Source organism: Lycium barbarum, chromosome 12 (genome assembly GCF_019175385.1).
Source record: "Lycium barbarum isolate Lr01 chromosome 12, ASM1917538v2, whole genome shotgun sequence".
NCBI lineage: Eukaryota > Viridiplantae > Streptophyta > Magnoliopsida > Solanales > Solanaceae > Lycium > Lycium barbarum.
In genome coordinates this window covers 84,357,138-84,380,067 of record NC_083348.1, presented here as the reverse complement: position 1 = coordinate 84,380,067, position 22,930 = coordinate 84,357,138, and the positions used below count along the sequence as shown (strand labels likewise).

At 35.8% G+C, this 22,930-nt stretch overlaps 1 protein-coding gene and 1 pseudogene across 1 annotated transcript; one reads left to right on the top strand and one right to left on the bottom strand.

The window, feature by feature from the left end:
* Positions 1-156: 156 nt before the first annotated feature.
* LOC132622938 (pistil-specific extensin-like protein) lies at positions 157-2,621 on the top strand. Its single transcript, XM_060337630.1, has 2 exons — positions 157-1,261; positions 1,785-2,621. The coding sequence occupies exons 1-2, from the start codon at positions 157-159 to the stop codon at positions 2,123-2,125; spliced, it is 1,446 nt and encodes a 481-aa protein (XP_060193613.1). The 3' UTR covers positions 2,126-2,621.
* A 16,653-nt stretch (positions 2,622-19,274) lies between these two features.
* On the bottom strand, positions 19,275-22,531 carry LOC132623700 (eukaryotic translation initiation factor 6-2-like; annotated as a pseudogene).
* Between the last annotated feature and the right edge of the window lie 399 nt (positions 22,532-22,930).

Sequence of the window (22,930 nt, the reverse complement as noted above, 5' to 3'; positions counted from 1 at the left end):
AAGAGGGCTTGTTATACATTTTTATATTGTATCAATCTTTTTTTTCTCTTTAATGTTTGAATGAAATAAACTTCAGAATCTGCTCGGTCCTGGCTTCTATAAATTCATTCACTTTTGACTTTCCTTCAACAAAGGTGTTTCATTCAGTTAACAACTATGGCTGTTTTTTCAGCTAAGGCCCTACTAATACACCTCCTCTTTGTTCTAGTACTTGCCTCATTCTTGGGGCTCAGCCATGGAGAAGGCACTGATCCAATCCTCTCAACTAATCTTATTTTTAGTGATGGGCCGGAAATCCGACGTGGGCGGTCGGCATCACCAGCACCACCTACCCCCTCACCACCACCACCACCACCTCCGCCGTCACCACCACCACCTCGACAGTCACCACCTCCACCCTCACCCTCACCCTCACCCTCACCATCACCATCTCCGTCGTCACCACCTAGACGATCACCATCACCATCTACGCCATCTACACCATCACCAGCACCAGTTCCGTCGTCACCATCACCACCTCGACAGTCACCATTATCTCCGCCTACGTGGTCACCATCACCAGCTCCATCGTCGCCACCTACGCGTTCACCATCACCAGCTCCGTCGTTAACACCTACGCCGTCACCGTCACCGTCACCATCACCACCTCGACAGTCGCCATCACGACATTCGCCTCCGCCATCAACTAATGATATTGCTGCTGCTGTTGCTGCTGCTATTGCTGCTGCCCAAGCTGCTGCTGCGGCCGAAGCTGCTGCTGCCGCCCAAGCCGCTGCTGCGGCCGAAGCTGCTGCTGCCGCTACTGCAGCTGCAGCTGCCAGAGGTGCTGCTTCTGGCGAAGATGGTGGTGGTAGTCGACGCCCATCACCACCATGTAAGCCATCACTTCCGTCACCACCTGATCAGTCTGCAAAGAAACCACCACCTTCACCAGCAAAGCAATCACCACCACCGCCACCGCCACCACCTTCTAAGAAATCGCCTTCGCCAGCTCCTCCTCCATCAATCGCTAATCCACCAGTTATGGCACCATCACCATCACCATCACCAACTGCTCAGCCACCTGTAATATTAGCACCATTTCCATCACATGCAGCGAATCCACCCCCTATTCCACATCTACCAACACGACCAGTTAAGCCGCTTACACCTTCAGCTCTTCCCACCGCCAAGCCAGCTCTAACGGTCAATGGTCTTGTTTACTGTAAATCCTGCAACAGCTATGGGGTTCCCACACTCCTCAACGCTTCCCTACTTCAAGGTCAGTTCACGCACTTTTTTCTCCTCAATTGTTACATTTATACTCATCTACTTGCAATTACACGCAAAGATAAAGGTGCTAAAATGAGAAGATTTAAATTTGATGGGTTCAATCTTTAAATATTTATTACGAAACAAATTACACTCTTGAAATCTTCAAATTCATCATTTAATATCTTTAGAAATTTTACTAAATTTTTACATGCATGTATTTATATACTGTACTTTGCATGTGTTGAAACTATTAGGTAAGTTCCTGAACCTATTTATTGTATATTGTATGCTATATCCGCCATAATCCGTATAGTTCAGAAGTTTAGCTTGTAAGAGGAGGTCAATTCAATTGCTGTACGTAATTATTTTATAAGTAACCTTTATCATATAAATATTTTGTTATATAACATAAACTCAAGACAAAATCAATTATGTATCTTTGATTTCCTTCTTATATCATATTGTAATCATTTTTCTCTTGGAATGGAACTTACATAATTCAATGGTTGTACTAATTAATATTCTTGCAGGAGCTTCTGTGAGGCTAGTTTGCTACAACGGAAAGAATGCAATTGTTCAATCGGCCACAACAGACAAGAATGGAGAGTTCGGGATCATGCCCAAATCTTTAAGCGGAGCAGATATAGGCAAATGCAAAGTATACTTAATGAAATCACCAAATCCCAATTGTAATGTCCCAACAAACTTCAATGGTGGAAAATCAGGTGCTTTATTGAAACCTATCGTACCCCCTAAGCCACCGATTGTTACCCCTGCGGTACTCCCGGTCCAACCACCCAAGTCTGATTTCTATAGCGTTGGACCTTTTATATTTGAAGCATCAAGTAAAATGCTATGCGGAAACAAGTGAGCTCGAAACCATGTGAGAAAGATATAGGGAAAAAGTTGAAGATTAAGAGATCAGATTGAGTTTGTGGTGGAAAATCCTTCTTTTAATTTATATAGTTTAAAAGGAAGAACCTTTGTACCACTATACAGAAATCAGTGGAATCGCAAAAGTCAAAAGTAGATACTACATCAAAATTAATAATTTGAGTTATATTAGAATGAGCGAATGACTTTTGGTAATTTTGAATCTCCAAAATTTGTTTGCCTAATGACATGCATAAATAAGGACAGAGATGAAGTATTGAAGTATGGATGTCCCCAAAAAAAAAAAAAATCATGAAATGAATATGAACATACATCTGTAACACAATTAAGAGATGCATATTTAGGAGAAGATAAAAGTGTTGTGAAGGGATGAAAATCATTTACACCCTCAACTTTACGTTAAAAATCAAACTCCTCATTAAACTTTGAACAATAGACATTCTTCCTTCTTTATCCTAATTGACTTTTTTAAATACCTATCTTACCCTTACATTACCAACTTTTGTCTTCTTTTTTTACTTATTTAAAATCGAGATATTTTTCTTTCTTTTTTTAACCTATATAACAAATTTCCTATAAAAAAAATTAAATAGTATTTTCTGGGCGAAGAAAAAAGTGAGAAATAAATTGAGTAATACAAGTTAATGATGTTTTATAATGAAATAAATTAGCTAAATAAAAAAATTACTTTTATTACTATTAATTATCAAAACTCTAATATCTACTAATTCAAGTAAAAATAACAGGTAATAATAACTTTATAACTATATTTCAATGCATGTAATACAAAAAATATATAGTATTAAATAGAGACAAATTTTCAAAAATTATTTATTTATATTGGAAATGAATTTTAAATTATAATTTAAGAAATATTCCGTTAATGACAAACAAAAACTTGTTGATTTATATAGACAACAAAGAATAAGAGAGAAGTGAATTCATGTACACACATCTATATATACTTAATGCATATAATATTGAAATAACAATCTTAAGAAATAGCATTAGATTTTGTGACAAATTCATAAAAGTTTTATCCTACTTATAATGTTAATTTTAGAATCTATAAATACCTATGTTAAAAAAATAAATATTATATATATAATATAAAAGTATACTACATAAATGGAGGATTGAAATAGCAAGGGTGAAATAGACATTGCATAGGATAAGAGAGGAGAATGTCTATTGTTTAAAGTTAAGGAGGAGTATGATTTTTAAAGCAAAGTTGGGAGATGAAAATGATTAAGACCCGATGTGAAGTTATTCTATATTTTAAATTGCCTGACGAAAATCCTTTTTCCTTTTCCTTTCCCTATTTTTAGAAGGAAGAACACTTTATACCACATTCTTTTTTTCATATTTACTACTTATAATTAGTTAATGGACTAACAAATGAGATCAGAAGATGTTGAAAATACGGAAGAATAAGACCTATTGTTGAAATTACAAACTGTTTCCTCGAATCGTAACCCATGATTATCAACCATTAAACCATGGGATGATTTTGTTACCAGCTTTTGGAGCAATTGATGATTTCGATTTTAAATATTTGAAAAATCTCAAAAGTACAAAATTTTCTTAGCCCGTAATATAAAGAATGAACGGAAGAAAATTTCTAATGACATAATTGGTCCGCAACTCATTATTGCATGCAACTTGCAAGCACTCACTTTGATACTGGATGACGTTGGTAGAGTTTTCGCGGGAAGCCTAGTTTGACACTTCACTTAATCATTAGTGATTTTTTATTTTTTTTAAAAAGTTACAAATATACTCACTTTTTATATGTTATGTCTAAAGTTAAGCTTGACAAAATCAAACTTTAAATTGAAGTTCATCCATTCTACCTAAAGTTCAAGCAAAGATGGTCGGGCTTCACTAATTTTTATCTATATGACTGAAGTTTAGTCATTTTTATTTAAATTTCAGCAATATATACATGAACTTCAAATGGAAATGACTAAAATCAGGTAAAAATGATTAAACTTCAGTCATATGTTTTAGCCATATATAATTAAAGTTCAAGCATAAATGACTAAACTTTAGTCATATGTGTCTGAATATTAGTCAAATGAAACTTCAACATCGTATGTCTAAAATTGTTCTAAATGGTACATGTGCGCACACAAATTAAATGATGGCATCAAAATCTGGTATGTGTACACTTTCCTGTTAACTTTGTTGCAGCGTTTGCTACGGGGAATAAAAAAACCGAAGGAGCTTGCTTCACTTTATCATTGGGATTTTATATCATTGTGATGCCGAGGCAAAATACTGAATTCCTATGATGTTATAGCTTATGAAATAAGGAAAGTGAGAATATTTTAGACTACCTCAAGAGAAAAGTATGACTCTTCTTTTTTCCTGAAAAGCACAAAATAATTAGTAAGGTGCACACTGCACAATAACCAATCCATATTATTGTAATAGCATAATTGCTAGTATTTCTACAGATATCTATTATTTTATTTTATTTTAAATGCCACAGATACCTATTGGCCTGTACTAACTTAGGCCAGCGAACAAGTGAATTATTTTGCTAAGAATATTGTAATTATTCTGAAAGTAAACAGAAAAAGGAAAAAGGATAAGAAACATTTTACATTTTTCTCCTTAAGTTTTTAACAAGTTGAAATTTAAATCCCCATCATATGAAACAATTTAACTTATTGCCTGTTTTATAAAACTTAGTAACGGATATTGATGAAAAGATGAAAATGTCACGCAATCTAGCTCAAGAAGGGGAGAAAGGAAATGCATCCCATGTCGTTGTTTGATAATTTTGTGTCACCTGATACAACAAAGTCTAGAGTAAGAGGACATCAAGAATTATACCCAAAGGCATGTCCCTTTTTTTTTTTTTGAAAGAAATACATTGTTTACATGGTGATGGAGTCAATGTATGTAACAGACAGATTGAGAATTTGAATTTTATGAGTTCAAGATGACACTAATTACAATTAGATTTTGAAATTTTATATTTGTACTTTAATACATCTAGGCTCAGCCAACCCCATAACATCTAAGTACTATGCATCTGGGAAAATTAATTTATGCCTATTAATACTTATTAAACCCCTCCACTACATACAATAGTTCGAGTCATACTATTACTGGGAATATTAGTGCCTTGTGCTAGTGACCAGCTAGTGAGTACGTGAATATCTGGAAGTAAAAGTTCATAATACTAACTATTATTCCCGCTAGTGGAGTTTGTATTATTAATATACTAACTTACAGACTTGCAGTATCCCAAAATGATAGATTAATGTATATATGCTCATGACATTATTTAGTATACATTAATGTCACGCCACTGTCGCCTCCACCTCCTCCTGTTCCCCACGCCACTCCGTCTTGTCCCCCTCCCCCCCCCCCCCCCCCCCGCTCCTCTCTCTCTTCGTCACAAGAAACCCTAAATCGCTTTATAAATATTCATCTCCAAATCAGTTGAAGGAGGGGATTTTGTTTGGTGAAACCCCCCCAAGAACCTGGAAGATTTTTCGATTCATGAAATTCCCCAAAAACAAGTCGTTCAGCCGCAAGAACCCCCCGGAAAAATATAAGCTTAACCGCCTGGAATACTTCAGGATATCAGTCCTTTAGCAGTCAGTTTTATTGTTTTAATATCGAGTCAAAGGATACTACAATCATCTTTTGTTTTCGTTCACCTTGGTATCGCTTCGAATCCGAGCATCGCAAACTCGGATTTGGCAGTCTTCGAGTGTAGATTGGAGACCCCGCATCCTGTTCGCTGCACCTGAAGAAGGTGCGTGGTTTTCCTTCCCTTCCTGTATTTTTTTCGTATTTTGTTTTTATGTGTTTTGTGTTAGTCGATTATTAAAGCACGTTAATTAGTTGGCTTAACTAGGGATTTGTGTGTATCCTGGTGTATTTTCCTGATTTAGGCAACCTAGTATGTCACTGTAATCGAAGATGTGTGCTGGTGATTAAGTAATGTTTATGCATGTCCGCTTAATTTGATTTGCTTAGATCTGTCGGTTATATGATATGCTATCTCGTGAAATTAGTGTCTGTGGCATTAAATTCATTTTGTCTAGCATGCTTGTGTTAGTTTTAATATGTATTGTTAAGTGTTTGATTAGGCTTGCCTAACTGACTATGGCCGACCTAACCTGATTCGTCTTAATCTGCTAATGTATTAGTTTGTTCTGGACAAGCATATTTACGTTAGCTTAAGCATGATGGTCAATTCAAGCTATTAATGTTTCTATGCTAGTTTAGCTTAGCTGATACATTACACTTGTGTTAGTTTATTCTGTCTATTTTAAACATGAAAGCTCAGACTGTTAACTATGCATTGTTCAATCTGTTTGGTTCTCCTTTAAGTTCAAGCCACTTATATGGTGGTCTTTGTAAGCATGCTCATGTCAAATTAAACCAGCCAAAGGATAGCTAGCTTACTTAGGTGTATTTAAGTGTTAATTCGGCTAGCCAAACAGCAGCTTATCCAATTTGCCCCTGTGTAAGTGAACTAGCCTAGTCCAGCATATTCATGCTTCAATTCAGCTTTGTTAGTACATTGGGATAAATTTTAAGCAGCTGAGTTAAACTGATAGTATGGTCTCTTTGCCATGTATGTGTGTACTGTGTCTTGTTTCTGATGCATTCGTAAATCAAGTAAGGGCATGTCACTGAAGGCTGCTATACTTGAAATAAGAGCATTTAACTCCTTCTTGTTTGTTAGTTGGGGTCCTGTTTAGCCAGTTCGATCTATGTTACGCCTACTTCAGCTTCTGACAACATGTTTAATTAGTTTAAGATCATGTATCTTTGTGTATTAGTTGAAAATGAGGCTCCTTTGTATGTGAATAAATTTGAGAAACTGCTAAACCTCCAATCCACTTGTCGAAATTAGTCTTCACTTAACTTAAGTACAGAACTGTAGAAAGTTGTTGATACTGAGTAAATGTGTTTCCATTCTTCAATAAATACTTTCATGCTATCTCTCTGTGTTATTGGAATGGTTCATGGTCTACTATACTAGTTGGTGTGCCGACATGTATAAGTATGCGATTTAGATTGCTTTACTTTAAAGTAAATGACACTGTTGGTTTGAGTACTTGTTTGAAAGTCCAGAATGGTTTGAATCCCCTTTCTGTGAAGTAGGCATAGCATGCTTTAGCCCATTATTTACCATTGTGCGAATCGAATATGTATGGAGCTTAGAGGTTACTTTAGATTGCAACATTATCATGAGTATATCAAGAATGTATGCATGTTTGATTAAATGGTCAATCCTGTACTTAGCATAATTTGATGAATGCACTGCTGAAGGGTTTGATCTGTTTAAACTACCTATATGGTCCTGTGTTTGAATTTGAACATAGATAAGGCTCTTTCACGTCCAGTCTTGTTCTGTCCCTATGCCTATACATGTCTCTCTTTTCTCTGAAACACCTATATGATTGTCCTAAATGCATTGTATGATACTAAAGAGATGTTGTCATATGTTTGAGATGTTTCACATGAACACTTTGGCTCTGAATTTCTGTTTCATCTTAAGTGCTGTGTTGGTTTAAATTCTAAACATATTAAATAAGACCATATTTAATGACATCATTTGTATCCTTCTGTGCTTATCAATTCCTGTGATTTGAAAACTTGTCCTTGTCTAAATTAAGCAGTGGTCTTATATGCCTACATGCTATCGGTGCTAGCCTATAGTTTGCCCTTTGTGAAATCAGTATCCCTCATGCCTGTTCTTGCTCTATATTGTGCCAAATGTTTCCAGCATATAGATGTCTTGTTACTGAACTTTAGCATAAATGAATGATTATGGATAAAGTGTTTCAGATAACAACATATGTTAAATAGTCCATTAATCATGTTACTTTATATATATGGTAAACCATGATGTATTCTTAACTACTATATAATTTTTCCCCTACTCCCTTGCTGTTCAGCCTTATTTGAAAGTAGTGTTTTGCAATTTCCGTCTGTTCCCAGCTTTGTTGCTATCTGGGCAGTTTCAATTAATTTTTCTGGTTAGGCATGGGACTGAGTTTTGTGTTTTCTTTGGTATGTTTGGTTTTGGTCTGGGACATATGAGATACCCATGAGTTTTCCTTCCCTCTTTTTGAGTAACAGAGGGAAACAGATCTCATGCTTGTTTTCTGTCAGAAATGGGAATCTTCAGTTTCACTTGTTTGTCCTGTTTATAGAAAGATTGATGGTTCAGCATGCACTATGTTAATTAAAGGTCATTAAGTTGCTCATAGATTGCTATACTTAGTAAAGTATAAAACCAGATCTGTGGAGCATGTTTGGGTTTGCTGTTTGCTTGATATTTTGTTGCGGTCCCTATATTGCAAGCATGTTCGATTGGTCGTGCATATGTATGTATGAGATATGCATTAATTATGCACGGCATATACATAATCTGTCGTGAGTTTATATTTGACATGTTTAACCTTATCCGTTGATTAGATACTAATCCTTTTCCTTTCATTTTTTGTGTGCATGACCATCGCATACGAGTCCGACGGACTCGTTCTTCTCCCGCATTCGGAGTTGGGCTAAAAGCCCAACGAAATCTTTCCGAGTCATTCCCTATCAATCCTGTCCGCAACAAAAAATAGAAAACAGAATTTATTGGGCCGAAGCCCAACAGCAGGCAGATCCGCAGCAAAAAAAAACGTGGGCTAAGCCCATTCCCACCAGCAGCAGATCAGCAGCCCCATAGTGGGCTGGCCCATTTGATTTATTGCCCTTTCATTTTATTTTGTGCCCGTTAATTTGTATTATGCAACTAACTTTTTTTAGTTTAGATAAATCCCGATGAATTAGTAGGTTTAGTTTGGGAATGGGTAGTTAGTTTAAGGAAAAGAACTAAAAAAATATTTTGTAAACATCTTTTAAGGTTATCTAAATTATGCATACGTTTAGCCGAATGCAGTTAATAAAACATAATTTTGTTTATACTTCTAAAAATGCAAAGTCAATTAGTACTGTTGACACCCAATTTTGTCCCTCCCTTATTTAATTCTATTCACTCGGGCTTCTAAATTTACTAACGAGCTAAATACTTTATTTTCACTTTTTTTTTTATTATTATTGCTACTACTAATATCGCTATTGTTATTTTCAACACTACGACCATTACTTTACCACAAATTTTAAATGATTCGTCATCATTTCATTTTTTTTTTCGGGTTTGGACTCATTAAATTAATTATAGAACAACACTTTGTAAAATTCTTATTTTTTTACATATTAATTATTAATTGTCTTCATATAGTATACATTGTACTAGTTGTTAAATTAGAAGCCCAACAATAATAAAATAGAGGATGAAGGATCAACAATTTTCAGTCAAACTATTAGCCCATATTCTAATTAATTCAACCAGTCCATTACCCTTAAACTACCCAAACGGACCAGCCCATTACCACTATTTTTAACCAGCCCACGTTACCTTTCACCCGATCCAGCCCAAAAATTATCAGACCCGACCCAATTTTGTTTCCTAAACCCTAAATCCCTCACTCTCCTCTCTTTCTCTTTCTTTTTCCCTTTTCTCCGCCTCCCTCATCTCTCTCTCCCTCTCTCTCTCTCTACGCTCTCCTCACCCTCCTCTCCTCCTCTACCCTACTTCCCTTTATTTTTTCTCCTTTCATCATCATCATCGCCACACCCCGCTACCCCACTCTCCACTCACCGCCGCTCCCCTACGCTCCACTACGCTCCTCTATTTTTTTTATTTTTTTTTATAAAAGGGGGATTATTCAGTGTTTCAAAGGAGAGGATTCAGTCTGAGAGGAGGGGGAGATTGTTTCAGAAAGGGGATTATTCAGTGTTTTTGAGAGACACAAAAAACATCTTCCAAACTTGATTTTCCTTTCCGGTGAACTTTAGCCGTGGGGGACTACCGAACACTTTACTACATTCCACATTTTCTATCTCTCCACTACTACTTTAGGACTTAGCTTATTCTAATTCCATTCCGTTTCGGGGGAATGGAACACTGATTAGGGAAGAGGATTGAGTTAAGGTTTTCCGATTCGACTAACTTTCGTCGTTGCTCGGCAAGAATTTTAATTACGACAGAGGTACTTTAATTTTGACTCGAGTTTCGAATCTGTCAATACGAGAGTAGATTTGAGGCCTCGACGCCCCCATTTCACTGTACCCGAAGAAGGTCCGTGGATTCCCTTTCCTTTCTTTATTTTAGCATTTTCAGTTTCTTAGTTATTATGTGTTAGCTTAGCTTACTATCCGTATGATTTAGCATATTGTAGTGTTAAGTTTCAGTTTGTGGCTCTGTGAAGTGTGTTTATATATAAGTATAATTGAATGGTTGTGTTTGTTTAGTAGTTAAGTGCACTTTAATATGTTGGGGTTTGCTGCTAGTATGGATAGTTTCGATTTTTCCTCAGTCATGATTAGGTAGATCAATACGAATCTTGTTGGTGATTGTTAATACATTGGCAGCATGCTCGGTTGATTTAGTTTGTTATAAGAGAAGTTAATTTGGGTTAAACTGTGTTAAGCTGGGTCAATGCAACCAGATATTGCATTGTGCCTTAGTAGGGCTAATTTCAACTGTGATTAAGTAATCTTGTATAGAAAGATTTTTTATAGTTCATAATTCAAGCTGGGCATAGAAATGAGGCTGTTTGCAATGACAGTATGTAGAAGATGATAACAACCTTCCAATCCTTTCCCTTTATTTACTTTTCTTGCTTCAGTCTTTGTTTGGTTCTGTGACTATATGTTGTTTCTGAATAGATCAGCTCGGAGTGTAGAGTTAAACATGATGCTTCCTTTCTTCTTAAATCTTAAAATATACTTAAAAATGTAGTGATGGATTAAATTAGTTTGTGAAAGATACTATCTGTCCTATTTTGTCACTTGTTTATAAAACTAGAAAATATGACAAGTGTTAATTTTGCTAGTTTTCCTGCTTATTTAAATAGTTATCATGAGTTGTTTGGTTAAATATGATGAAGTGTTAATCGTGTCAGTTTGTTGTTTACATAGTTGATGTAGTTTTCTAGTAAATATGATTATTGTTAATGCTCAATTTTGTTAGCTTGCTGTTTATACAATTGTCGTTGTCTAGTTACTATATACGTTCATGATGATTTGGGAATTCCACAATATTAACCTAGCTAGGACTAGTTCACGGACTGCCTTAAAAGTTGAACTTATGCTGTGTGGTGCCCCAACTGTTTTTTTCTCCTCTTCCTGTTTTCTTTGAAAAGAAACTGCTCGACTTTCTGCCTGCTTATATATTATCCGAATCTGCTTCATGCTTGCTGCTTCATTAGAAATTTTCCTTTAGTTATTGTCCATAGAAATTCTGCTATTAGAAATTCTGCCTGTTTATTTTCTACTTAAGTTGCAATGGAGTTATAAAGCATGCGTGTACCTTACTTTTGGTTTTCTACCCCGAAACGCTAATTGAGAAGCACGATTTAGTTCGCTGGTTTCTTCCCCTTTCTTTTGTTCTCCTGTGGTCATTTTGTTTTCCGCTAAAATTCGGATTAGTTTGTTAATAAGCAATGTCTCCAAGTTTCTAATTCGTATTGAGTATATTTTAGCCTTAAAATTTATGGTCGATGTGTTATTTAGAATTACTTGTAGCAGTTTTTTTTCTCCAAGCAGTTGTAACAGTGGCTTTTAAATAAACAATTAGTTTGTGATATTAACTTGGGAGATGTAAGTTTGGTATGAGTTTGTTGAACTTGTTAGTATTTTAATCCTTTAACCGAAATCAACATATTAGATTAGCCCAATAATCAATGCAGCAGACATGGATTGCTTGAATTGGAACAATGACCAAGCATAACTTTGCTACTGGTGTGGTTCTTGCAAAGCTGGATTGTTGGCTCATTCATTAACCATAATCCATCTGGGAATTATATTTTAAATAGGTTCAACAGGTTAACATCCACACACTGATAAGTCTAAATATTCTGTTAAGTCAGTCTGCTGAAAAAAACTCTGGATATCGGTCCAGATCTGCCTAAATATTGTGATGATTTTGCTGGTTTAAATTCGTATGTGTTAGTGCATTGCAAGCATATTGGATTCGGTTGTAATATATATTGATGTATATTTTCAGCATATCTTAGTTAATACATTGATAGGGAAGTTGGATGGGTCATTATGGATCAAGCTTGAACTTTCCCCGGTGTTAGCCATGCCTGGGATTCATGAAACCCTTGGAACTTGTGCAACATCGGGAAGATGGGGGCGAAAGCTTTCCAATATTAACCTTCTATACATCCTTATGAATGTGTATACATGAGATATATCTAAATATACACATTATATACATAATCTACTGATTTGCTTTGAGTGTATATTTTACGTGTTTAATCTTATTCATCGATTATATACTAATCCTTTCCTTTCCATATTTTATGCATGAACATCGCATACGAGTCCCAGGGACTCGTCATCTCCCGCATTCGGTGTTGGGTCAAAGCCCAACAAAAATCTTCTTCTCGAGTCGGTCCTGTCCGCAGCCAAAAATGGAAAAACAAATTTCTGGGCCAAAGCCCAATAGACAGGAGCAGCATTCAGCAGCTGTGTATAAAACTGATTCTGGGCCGAAACCCAATAGCAACAGTAGCGGACAGCAGCACTCTTAAATGGGCTGAGCCCATTTAAATCATCTTACTTCTCCATTTTATTTCTTTCGTACATTTAACTTGTATTGTATGACTAACATTTTTGTTTGTTAATTTAGATAAACCTTAGTGACATTAAGGGTTTCAGTTTAGTAATGGGTAGTTAATTACATAGTCTATATTGAACTAATAGTCTTTTTGTAAGTCTTACTTTTAAATAGCACTCAAAATCTTCTTTTAAACGAATAATTGTTTTTCTACAAGTCCTCTTCTAAATAGCATTTTTACAAGTCTATCTATAACTTTAGCCACATTTATAAAGCTTACAATAATTACACTTAGCCTAACTAATCATAAGTCCGGTCGGTTAACCATTGTTAATGGGTCTTAAAGGATGCCTAATACCTTCCCTTTAGACTAATTGAACCCTTACTCAGATCTTTTGGTTTCGTAGACTTTAAAATAAAATCAACTTTAGATAATCACTTTAATTAACTTTAGGTGTCCTAATTCACCGTAAATAATTACGTGGCGGCTCCTTAACTTTAAATAACTCAGGAATCACCAATATGTCGTACTTCTAATTTAACCCGGTTAAAATGGGGTATGACAAGTACCTCATCGTTTAGTTTGTTTCAAGTATTTATTAAAACACTGCACAAACCTGCGTATTCTTCTATTTATATTTTATGCAAATCTTATTTTAAATAGCATTATTATTTAAAGTCTTTTGCAACATTTATAAGTCTATTTCAAATGGCATTTGAAGTTTCCTTTTATGCAAATTATTATATTTTCTACAAGTCTTGTTTTAAATAGCATTTTTATTTAAAGCTTTAGCATATTTCTTAAGTCTTATTTTAAGCAACATTCTAATATTTTTCTTAAAAACCTTAGCAACATTTCCTAACCTTTTTCTTGAAATTTAAAGCACCTTATTTAGCATTAATTAATTAACCTAAGATTGGCCGGACAACCGTAGTTAACGGATTCTAAAGGATGCCTAACCCCTTCCCTTTAGGATAATATAGAACTCTTACCTAGAATCACGCTGATTAAGCAGACTATTAACGGAGGTTTAGTTAGCTTTACCTTAGTTAATAATTAGGTGCCCTAATTCACCTTAAAATCAATTAGGTGGCGACTCCTAAAAATAAAACAAATAGGAATCACTAATATGTTGTACTCTAAGTTAACCCGGTTAAAATGGGGTATAACATATTACACCTATGTCCAGGAACAAACTTTGCATCATAGAAAAAACAAAGACCCTTCTGTCTTTTCTCACTCATTTCAACTGGTGTAAGCCTTCTGGTGTTTGGTCTGTTAAGGTTATCAGTCTGATCTCTTCTTGGAGGTTAAGATTCCCTTCTGTTAACACCTCCTCTACCATTAGATCCAAAGGTAGAACCTCTATTCTGACCAGTACCACCACTATATAATGATGTTTTTGTCAACTTGAGTTGTGCATTCACTTGGGATTCTGTGTTTCTAGCTATTTGATAGGCTTGAGGTAAAGAATAAGGCCTGTGATTCTTTACGGTGAACCCTATTTCTGGTTTTAAACCAGCGATAAAAGCACTAATAGCATACTCAGGAAAAATAACCAGTCTTGTCATGATTCTATCAAATTCTTTTTTATAATCTTCCACCATCCCATGTTATTTAACTAACTTTAACTCAGCCATGGGGTCTGCATATTCAGCCCCAAATCTGTCTAGTAATGCATAGACATATTCTTCCCAAGGAGGATAAGGAAGATGAGGTCTACTTCTCATGTAAGCTAGGTTCCACTCAATGGCTATGTCATCAAAATGGATAGAAGCTATTTTTACCCTTTGATGATAATCTACTTCATCTAAGGAAAAGAATTGCTCTACCTTACAGAGCCAAGCTCTCAAGTTGGTGCCATTGAAACATGGAAACTCCATTTTTGTCATCCTTGAGAAGGTTTTGCCACCTTTGTTTTGAACTGCTTGATGGTTTGAGCCTGTGTTGACCACAATTCTTTGTGCCCCTGTTGAAGTTTGTCCAGTCTGAAGTCCACCTGAAGTGGGAGCTGCTGGAGTTTGCTCAGTCTGTTGCTCTCCATTTATAGGAGCTTGTTGAGGGAATTGCTCCAAAGTTGCAGGATATTGAGGTACTCAGCTCACCCTAAATGGATATCCTGTTGGAGAGTAGTGAGGCATGGTATTTCTTCCTGTTGTATTAGGTACCCAAGCTGCTGGATTACCAGAAGGAGTATAGGTTTCTCCTCTACTATCAAGAACTTCAATGCTTTTTCCTCTGTCAAATCTTCTCACTTCATCTATGTTACATCCCGCGTTTTCACAAGTTGTAAAGCGTACAAGTTCAATGACATTAGTAACGAAATAAGTTTGATGAATTTTGAAACTATTATATATGGTCTTGATATGGTATTTTAATAACAAAAGTTTTTGAAGCTTATGTATTTCAAAGAAATATTAAAATATTAGTGTATGAGATTATGTCTTATGATTTTACTTTTTATATTAAAATAATTGGAGGGGTGGCATATCATCCATGTTACCACATGGATTTTGGACATGTATTAGACATCATTACTACCTATTCATTCTTTATAATTAAGAAATTTGGCCAGTAATAATCTTATTTCTGATAAGTTTCCATCTGATCCCATAACATCCCGTATTTTTGGATGAAGAAATTAAACCGTCCAACATGAGCGATTTTACCGAGGCCGTAGGATTTGGTCATACTTAAGCATGAAAATCAAGAACTAGGTGTATACAAGGGATTTAGTCCCGAAATGATTTAAGACGAAGAATTGTGGTGACGGTGATTGGAAATAATATTTTATGTGTGACAAGTGAGGCTATGAATTAGTGATATACCACATGATTACGATAATGAGTATATAAAGGGTATCCAAAAATAATTTATTATTTAACTAAATTGAGTGCAAAAATTAATTATGTGTATTTGATTAAATGTTGGATTGTAGTGAGATAAAGAAATAAATTAAGTTAATGACATGGTGGTGAGTGGGACACCAATCCACGCGTGCTCTTGACTAGTGGGGCAGCCGGTACATTAATATATGCATAGGCATGCATGATTAATATTTGGTGGCACCCTTAGTTTACGTATAAGTGGATAAAAAAAAAGGTGCCATGTGTGATTAATCACAAAAGTTATATGAGGTTCTTTTCCTCAATCAATAAGTACAGACAAAGATATACATACAAAAAAAAAACTAATTTAATTCTTAAGGGATGAGTAATATAAGGGACACATGTCTTCTTATATATCAATTAGACTAAATATTTCCAACACCCATTTTCATTGATTTTGACGACAAGTCATTGAGAGAATTAAACGTTGGCACTTGACAGTAGCTATTTTCTTATGCTGGGAGCAATTTCCAAACGTAACCAGAAAAAAAAAATCTCAAGAACTTATGCAGCAACGTTTCATACTTATTTTATGAAAGCAGATATAGTTCTTGTTCAAATATCTAACAGAAGCAAGATTGTTCTTGGCAAGTTCAAGTGAAAAGGGTGGTTGATAGATTCATCAATTAAGGTAATATTTTCTCGTTTTATGACGTAATTTGTTAATTGTATTGTAATGGAATTATTAGAATTGGATTGGACGAAATTGAAATTAAGAAAACGCATGAAATCGGTGTTATAGGAAATTGTGGGCTGAAATGAATTTAGAGAAGTTGTTGGGTTGTTGGAATTGTTATGGGCTGGATTGTAAGAATTTTATATGTATATCTCGGTTGTTGGTATTTCTGTGTTAACAGAAGAATAATTGAAAATTCGGGTTAGGCGAATATACAGGGGAAATGCTGCCCGATTTTCGTTAAGTCCTTAATAAGGGAAAACCCTTTAACGAGAAAGTATAAGTTAAGAAAAAATGAGTTCTATAAGCGATGGGCTACGAATTTACGAACTAGAAAGCACAGTTACTAACGATAGCATTACTTTTATATTAAATAGGCTAAAGGGGCGACAAAGCGAACGAGATTACGAATAACATTCATCAGGTATGTAAAGCTATCCCATTTCTTCTTTTGGCATGTCCTAGATATACTAGGTTGGATATGAACCTCGGGGACAACTCCATTCTCCGGAATCCTCACCTAAAGTTTCCCCTTTTTCATTCAGTAGAATTGAATTAGAAATTGTGTAAAATATTGGAAAAACTTCCTAAACATCTAGAACTGGCATAAATATGACCCGACTACCTTAAAACCCTCACAAGTGACGTCATGAAATATAATGTACGTAAATTTGGTACGCCGCCTCATTTGACCCGAGGTGGGCCCATTGTTCCCGGATTTTCCCTATTGCTCCGTTTGACTTATTTTGGAGTAGAATCCAAAGGAAACTTTTGATCCTCGTTCCGATTATCAAACGATAAGTACTGTACCATTCTAATGGAAATATGTATATGTATATAAGATATGTATATGTATATAAGATATGTATATGAACATGGGATGGGGGGAAGGGATACATGGGGGAATGGGAAGGGAAACATGTTTCATTGCCACCTGGTCAGCTGGCTTATCATCCTGGACGCGGGATGCCCGGACGCGGGATATATGGGCGAGCCGGTATTTCGGCGCTATGTGGGCGAGCCGACATTGTTCGGTGCTATGCTATGACATGACCTGATATGCTATGATATGATATGCTATGACATGACCTGATATGCTATGATATGATATGCTATGACATGACCTGATATGTTATGATATGATACGCTATGACATGCTATGCTATGATATGATACGCTATGACATGCTATGCTATGACATGATATGTTATGACACACTATGCTATGACATGATACGCTATGACACGCTATGCTATGACATGATACGCTATGACATAATATACTATGATATGATATGCTACGACATGATATGATACGACACGCTATGAGATGATAGGATATAATATGATCAAACATGACATGATATAAACCCTATTTTCTATGCCTATGAAAAAGGAACGTTTTAAAAAGGGAAAGACAAGCATGCACGGTATCCGGCCTAAAAGGGGCGTTCCTACGTACAGGTCACTTTCTAGCCTCATTACATGTCCTACGACCTCATGATATTGTTAATCGTACTCTATGTTCCTGCTTGTATTATCTTTTATGCCTTACATACTCGGTACACTATTTGTACTGACGTCCCTTCTTGTGGACACTGCGTTTCATGCCGCGCAGGTCAGCAGGTAGACGGACCTGATTCCTAGGAGTTCTATCAGCAGTAAGTGGCAGCACTCCAGTTATCCCGGAGCCTCAGTCCCTTGGTAGTATTTTGTGTATATATTCGGGCACGACAGTACTCGGCCCTTCCTATGTATATGTGTACTATGTTTAGAGGCTCGTAGACAGATATGTACAGTCAGATGTTTTGTACTTTTGTTGTCCTCGTCGTTGTATAACGTGCTAGCAAAGTTTATAAGTCCATGTTTACAATTATGCCATTAATGTTAGCGTTAAGCAACAAAAAAAAAGAGAAAAAAAAATACGGTATAGTCTATACGGCCCACCTAGTAGTAAAAGTATGATATGAGATAAGGGGTGCTCAGTACAAGTATCAGGTACCCGTCGCGGCCCCTAGTTGGGTCGTGACAATCTATGGATTCCTTCAGCTCAGCAAAAGCTTTTTCATGTTGATTCTCGATTTGAGTTTGTCTAACAGTGAAGTTGGCAATCTCCACTGTCATCCTCTCAAACATCAGTTTCAGCTCATTCATATCAGCAGCCATTTAATCCCCACAGAGCTCAAGAACTCGCTCTGATACCAAATGATGCAGACTGAATGAAGTAAATACAAAACAGAGGAAAAACTAAAAGGAAAGCTACAACTAATTAGCTAACTACGGCTGGGGTATATTTTCATAGATGAAAGCAATTACAAATGGGAACATTACAATATATAGCATCCCTAAAACCCTAGCTGATTCACATTTTTCCTTTAAGAGATAAGGTAGTACAGTACTATTTGCTTCCCTTTAAGAGATAAGGTAGTACAGTACTATTTGCTGGAAAGAGATAAAGGACTAGATAGGAACCCTTCCTAAATGTTAGGGTCTAGTGTGAAAATAAAAGAACTCTTTAATTAAAACCTAGGGGACTTAATTGAACATACGACTTAACTATTCTTTTAACTAACTTAACCGCCACGTCCAATCTCGCAAGCCTGAAGTACAATTACTGAAACATCGATTTCTCCTTCTTTCTTCTCTCCCACCTCAATCTGCATCAGGAAACGTCCTTGCAATCTGCGAATTAATCAAGAAGCATTATGTTCGAGGAACTTGATAGTCCACCGTTCTAAATATATATCACCGCTACAGACAAACTGCTATGTATGACTACAATGGTGAACTAAGGGGCATCGACTCACACACACTCTCACAAGCCGAATAAGGAAATATAAATTGGTAATACCCGAAGGCAGCACATGGCCGGAATAGAATAATACATTAATTGAACACGGAGAAAATGTTTTACCACTGGACGAAATACTCTCGAGTAGAATCTTTTTAAATTACAACACGCAAAACTAAGAGCGGATAAATAAAACAAACTTGAGAAGCACATGCAACAAACCACAGATCTCAAAGCAACGACGAAATCATCTCATGAATGATGGAACTAGGTTGAGCATCTCTCAATTTTATGTCCAGTCATTGACAGTCAATCCAGCACCAAGCACTGCACTTCCCCTATTCACAGTTGCTCTAGCCAAAGGTACCTGAAGTAGTGTTGAGAGCTCCGCCATTTCTTCATCGGACGCAAGAGGATGGACCTTTTCCAACACAAAGTTTCACCATAATCAGAAAACAGAATATAACATTATTTCAGCATCTTCTCACCATCCACTCTCAAAATCATCACATTCTATCATCCTTTTCGCTCACCACTAAAAGGAAGTAGGACTTACCACGCCTCCCATGTTTGATAAACAATAATAGCTGCCAACAAGAAGATTCCCAGCTATGGTTTGCCTAAACATTCAACTCCAAGAATATCACTTATAATCTCCTCAGTCTCCTGGTAACAACGAAAAGGAAAGATGAGCAAACCATGAAAAAGTGAGCTGAACACTCAATGAAATGAAATTTGGTAATAACCCTCAGCTAATTCTGAATGTATTTTTCAAAGAACTAATAAATAAATGAACAGTAAACTCTTGAATCTAATATTAAGGTTGACCGAAAAAATTCCAAGCTCACAGTGAGTATACAGTGATAGAACCTTTTCTATTCCAATGACAATATGTTCATACAGATTGAAGGTTGGAAAGGTAGCAGATGTGGAAAGGTAAAAAGCAAAATAAATGATTCCCCTAGAAGGAAATCAAGAAATTCCCTTTGTTGAGCTAAATACAGTATAAGATGACATTATCAACTGGGAAAACTCTTGAGGTAGTGGATATATTGGAGAACTGTTCCGAGAGGAATGGGATTACAAGATGTTACAACAAGATCTAACTTTACAACCTTTGAGAGACCACTGGCAATTTCTATATTTTTATAATAGAGAAAGACCAACTCATAGCCAATCACTGACAAAGAAAACATGATAATGTTTACCTGATGCTCAAATTTTGACGAACATGTGGCAGCTTAATATGCCAAATTGAGGGGGGGGGGAAATTGCGGATACCACAAGGCGAGAGACCATTATATTATATACAGTATATAAGTGAATCGATCAATTACCTTATCAAGATCAGCATGTATAAGAGCACAATAATAATGGCTCGTCAATGCGCTGAACTACAACTGAATCTGGTAGACTATTCCTCAAGTGCTGAAGCTCTGCCATCACAAACAGAAACAGAAAAGAAAATATAAAGTCAAAAAATAAAACAAAGGACCAAATTGTAGCGAGGTTAGAAGGGTATCTCTCTACCTGATGAAAGTGAGAATTGTAGTGTGAAAGCTAAAGATCATGATCCATAAGAATGTTGTTTTGCATGTTATTACAATTAAACTACAAAAGTTAGCAATAAAATCCAAGTTCCCATATTTGGTAGCATCATTACTAAACTATCACTGTAGAGGAAAAATAAGACTGAAATCATAAACGAGAATATTTCTGAGAGATCATTAATCACATCGACAACAAATGAACCTATATTCACAGTCAACAAAATTCTGAAAGAGCTACTGTATTTTTCTTAAATGCCGGTTAGTCCATGTTTTTCGATTGGATCCCCCTCATTCATTTCCATTCCAGCAGTGGGCATATAGAAAAGGAAATTCCAGAATTAGCTACACCATAACCCAGGAAAAACTAATCCCAAAAATTTCAAGAATGAAATGTTACATTGGTTGAAGTAATAGATATTAAGTTAAATCATAAGGTGATAACACTAAAGCAGTACTCTCCCAGGCCAAAAAAGGTGCAAGAGTAAAGGATATTTAGCTGTAGACCAAGATCTCTAACAAAACTGTTTTCTTTCCTAACAAACAAACTGGTTGTCATAGTAAGACAAACTTTTGTCTGTCACTAACCTGTGAGATAAATGTAAGAGACTACATTTCTTGGCACATTAAGCATTTGGTTGAAGTTTTAAGTTTAGGTGCCATTTGAACCCTGTGACTAACCTGGAATAGATATATGGTAAAGTTTCGACATAGTAGCAACTACAGACCCAAAAAAAGCCAAGCTCACAACCTTAATATTAGTGTGGAAAGAGTGAGCTCATATTCCCATGACAAACCCAAATACAGAACTCAATCAAACAAGAAAAACAATCTAAGATATTATGCAAAAACTTAAGTATGACTGTTAATCAAACAACAAAAAGAAGCATTATAGTGGTATTACAACATTAGAGGATAGGTAGAACAGACAGAAAGCATCGATTGCCATGTATAAAGCTCTGATTTGCTTATTATTGGCTATTTTTTTTAAACCAAGACATCCCTACACAGATAATAATAGGTAGGCTCATCTACCTTCATAACTTAAATACTAGGCTTGTCTGCAACAGGGTCTGAACGCATGACATACACCTAAAGAGGACATCACCGACTGACCAAAGTGGTCACAGGGCACGTATCCAACTACCAAGTATTAACACAAAAAAGGTTTACAATGGTAAAGCTCTTCGTTCGAACTTATGATGGATCTTATAACAACAAATGAAAAAAGTAGAATCAAACCAAAACAAGAGATATAATTAGTTACATTATTACCTTGGTCGTTAGTATGGTGAGGCAAGAGAAGCCATTTTCTATTTCCTGCAGAAAAATGTAAATAAATAAATAAAAGTCATACGCTTAAAGGGCCTAACTGATAGAGAATTTAGCAAGAAATACCATACCAGCACAGAGTCTTCCAACCGTCCTTCCTCCAAGACCTCCAATAGAGGTTTTGACCACCTGATAACTCCGCCTCAAGTGTACTGATACATGAGATTTTCCAATCATCATTTTATCTGCTCTCGTTAAAAGATTTGGTGTCGTTGTTACTCTCTTATTCTTGGATATTATTTCAGAACAATATCCGTGTTGATTATAGCTTTATACTTTATATTGTTCCTTGCAAACGTAATAGAGTAACTATTACCTTTAGCATTTCTCAGAACCCCCAATTGCAACCAAGCAGTAAGCATTGGTCAGCTTTGTAAAAACTCCAATATCACATGAATTCTCAAATTGTAGCCCTGCAGTGAGATTTTAAACACACAAACTAATACAATAAAAACTAAGAATGAGACATAATTTTAAATGCTTACTAGTTGCCATGACTAACAGCTGCTAGGGGGATTGGAAAATCTGTCACCAGACAATGAGATATATAAATAAGACAAACTTCAAAACCTAGTGTTATTGGTAAAGCAGAAAACATTAAATATAGTAACAAATACTACATGGTCAAATGCTGTTTCTTAGAAGGGCAGAGAAAGAGGACAAAGGGAATAAGTGTATTGTTTAATGTAAACCCTAAACAAAAACATCTGATGAAAAGGGCAGATTTTAAAGAAGAAGATCTTTTCTTTTTTTTTTTTACTACAAGCAAACAAAAAGAACTTTTTCAAACAAAAATAGAAAAAAACAAAGATTTTTAAGTTCCTCCGATGAAGGGTGAAGAAGAACGAATCCGGAGAGAAGGTCCTTTTTTTATAATATAAACAAACAAAAACA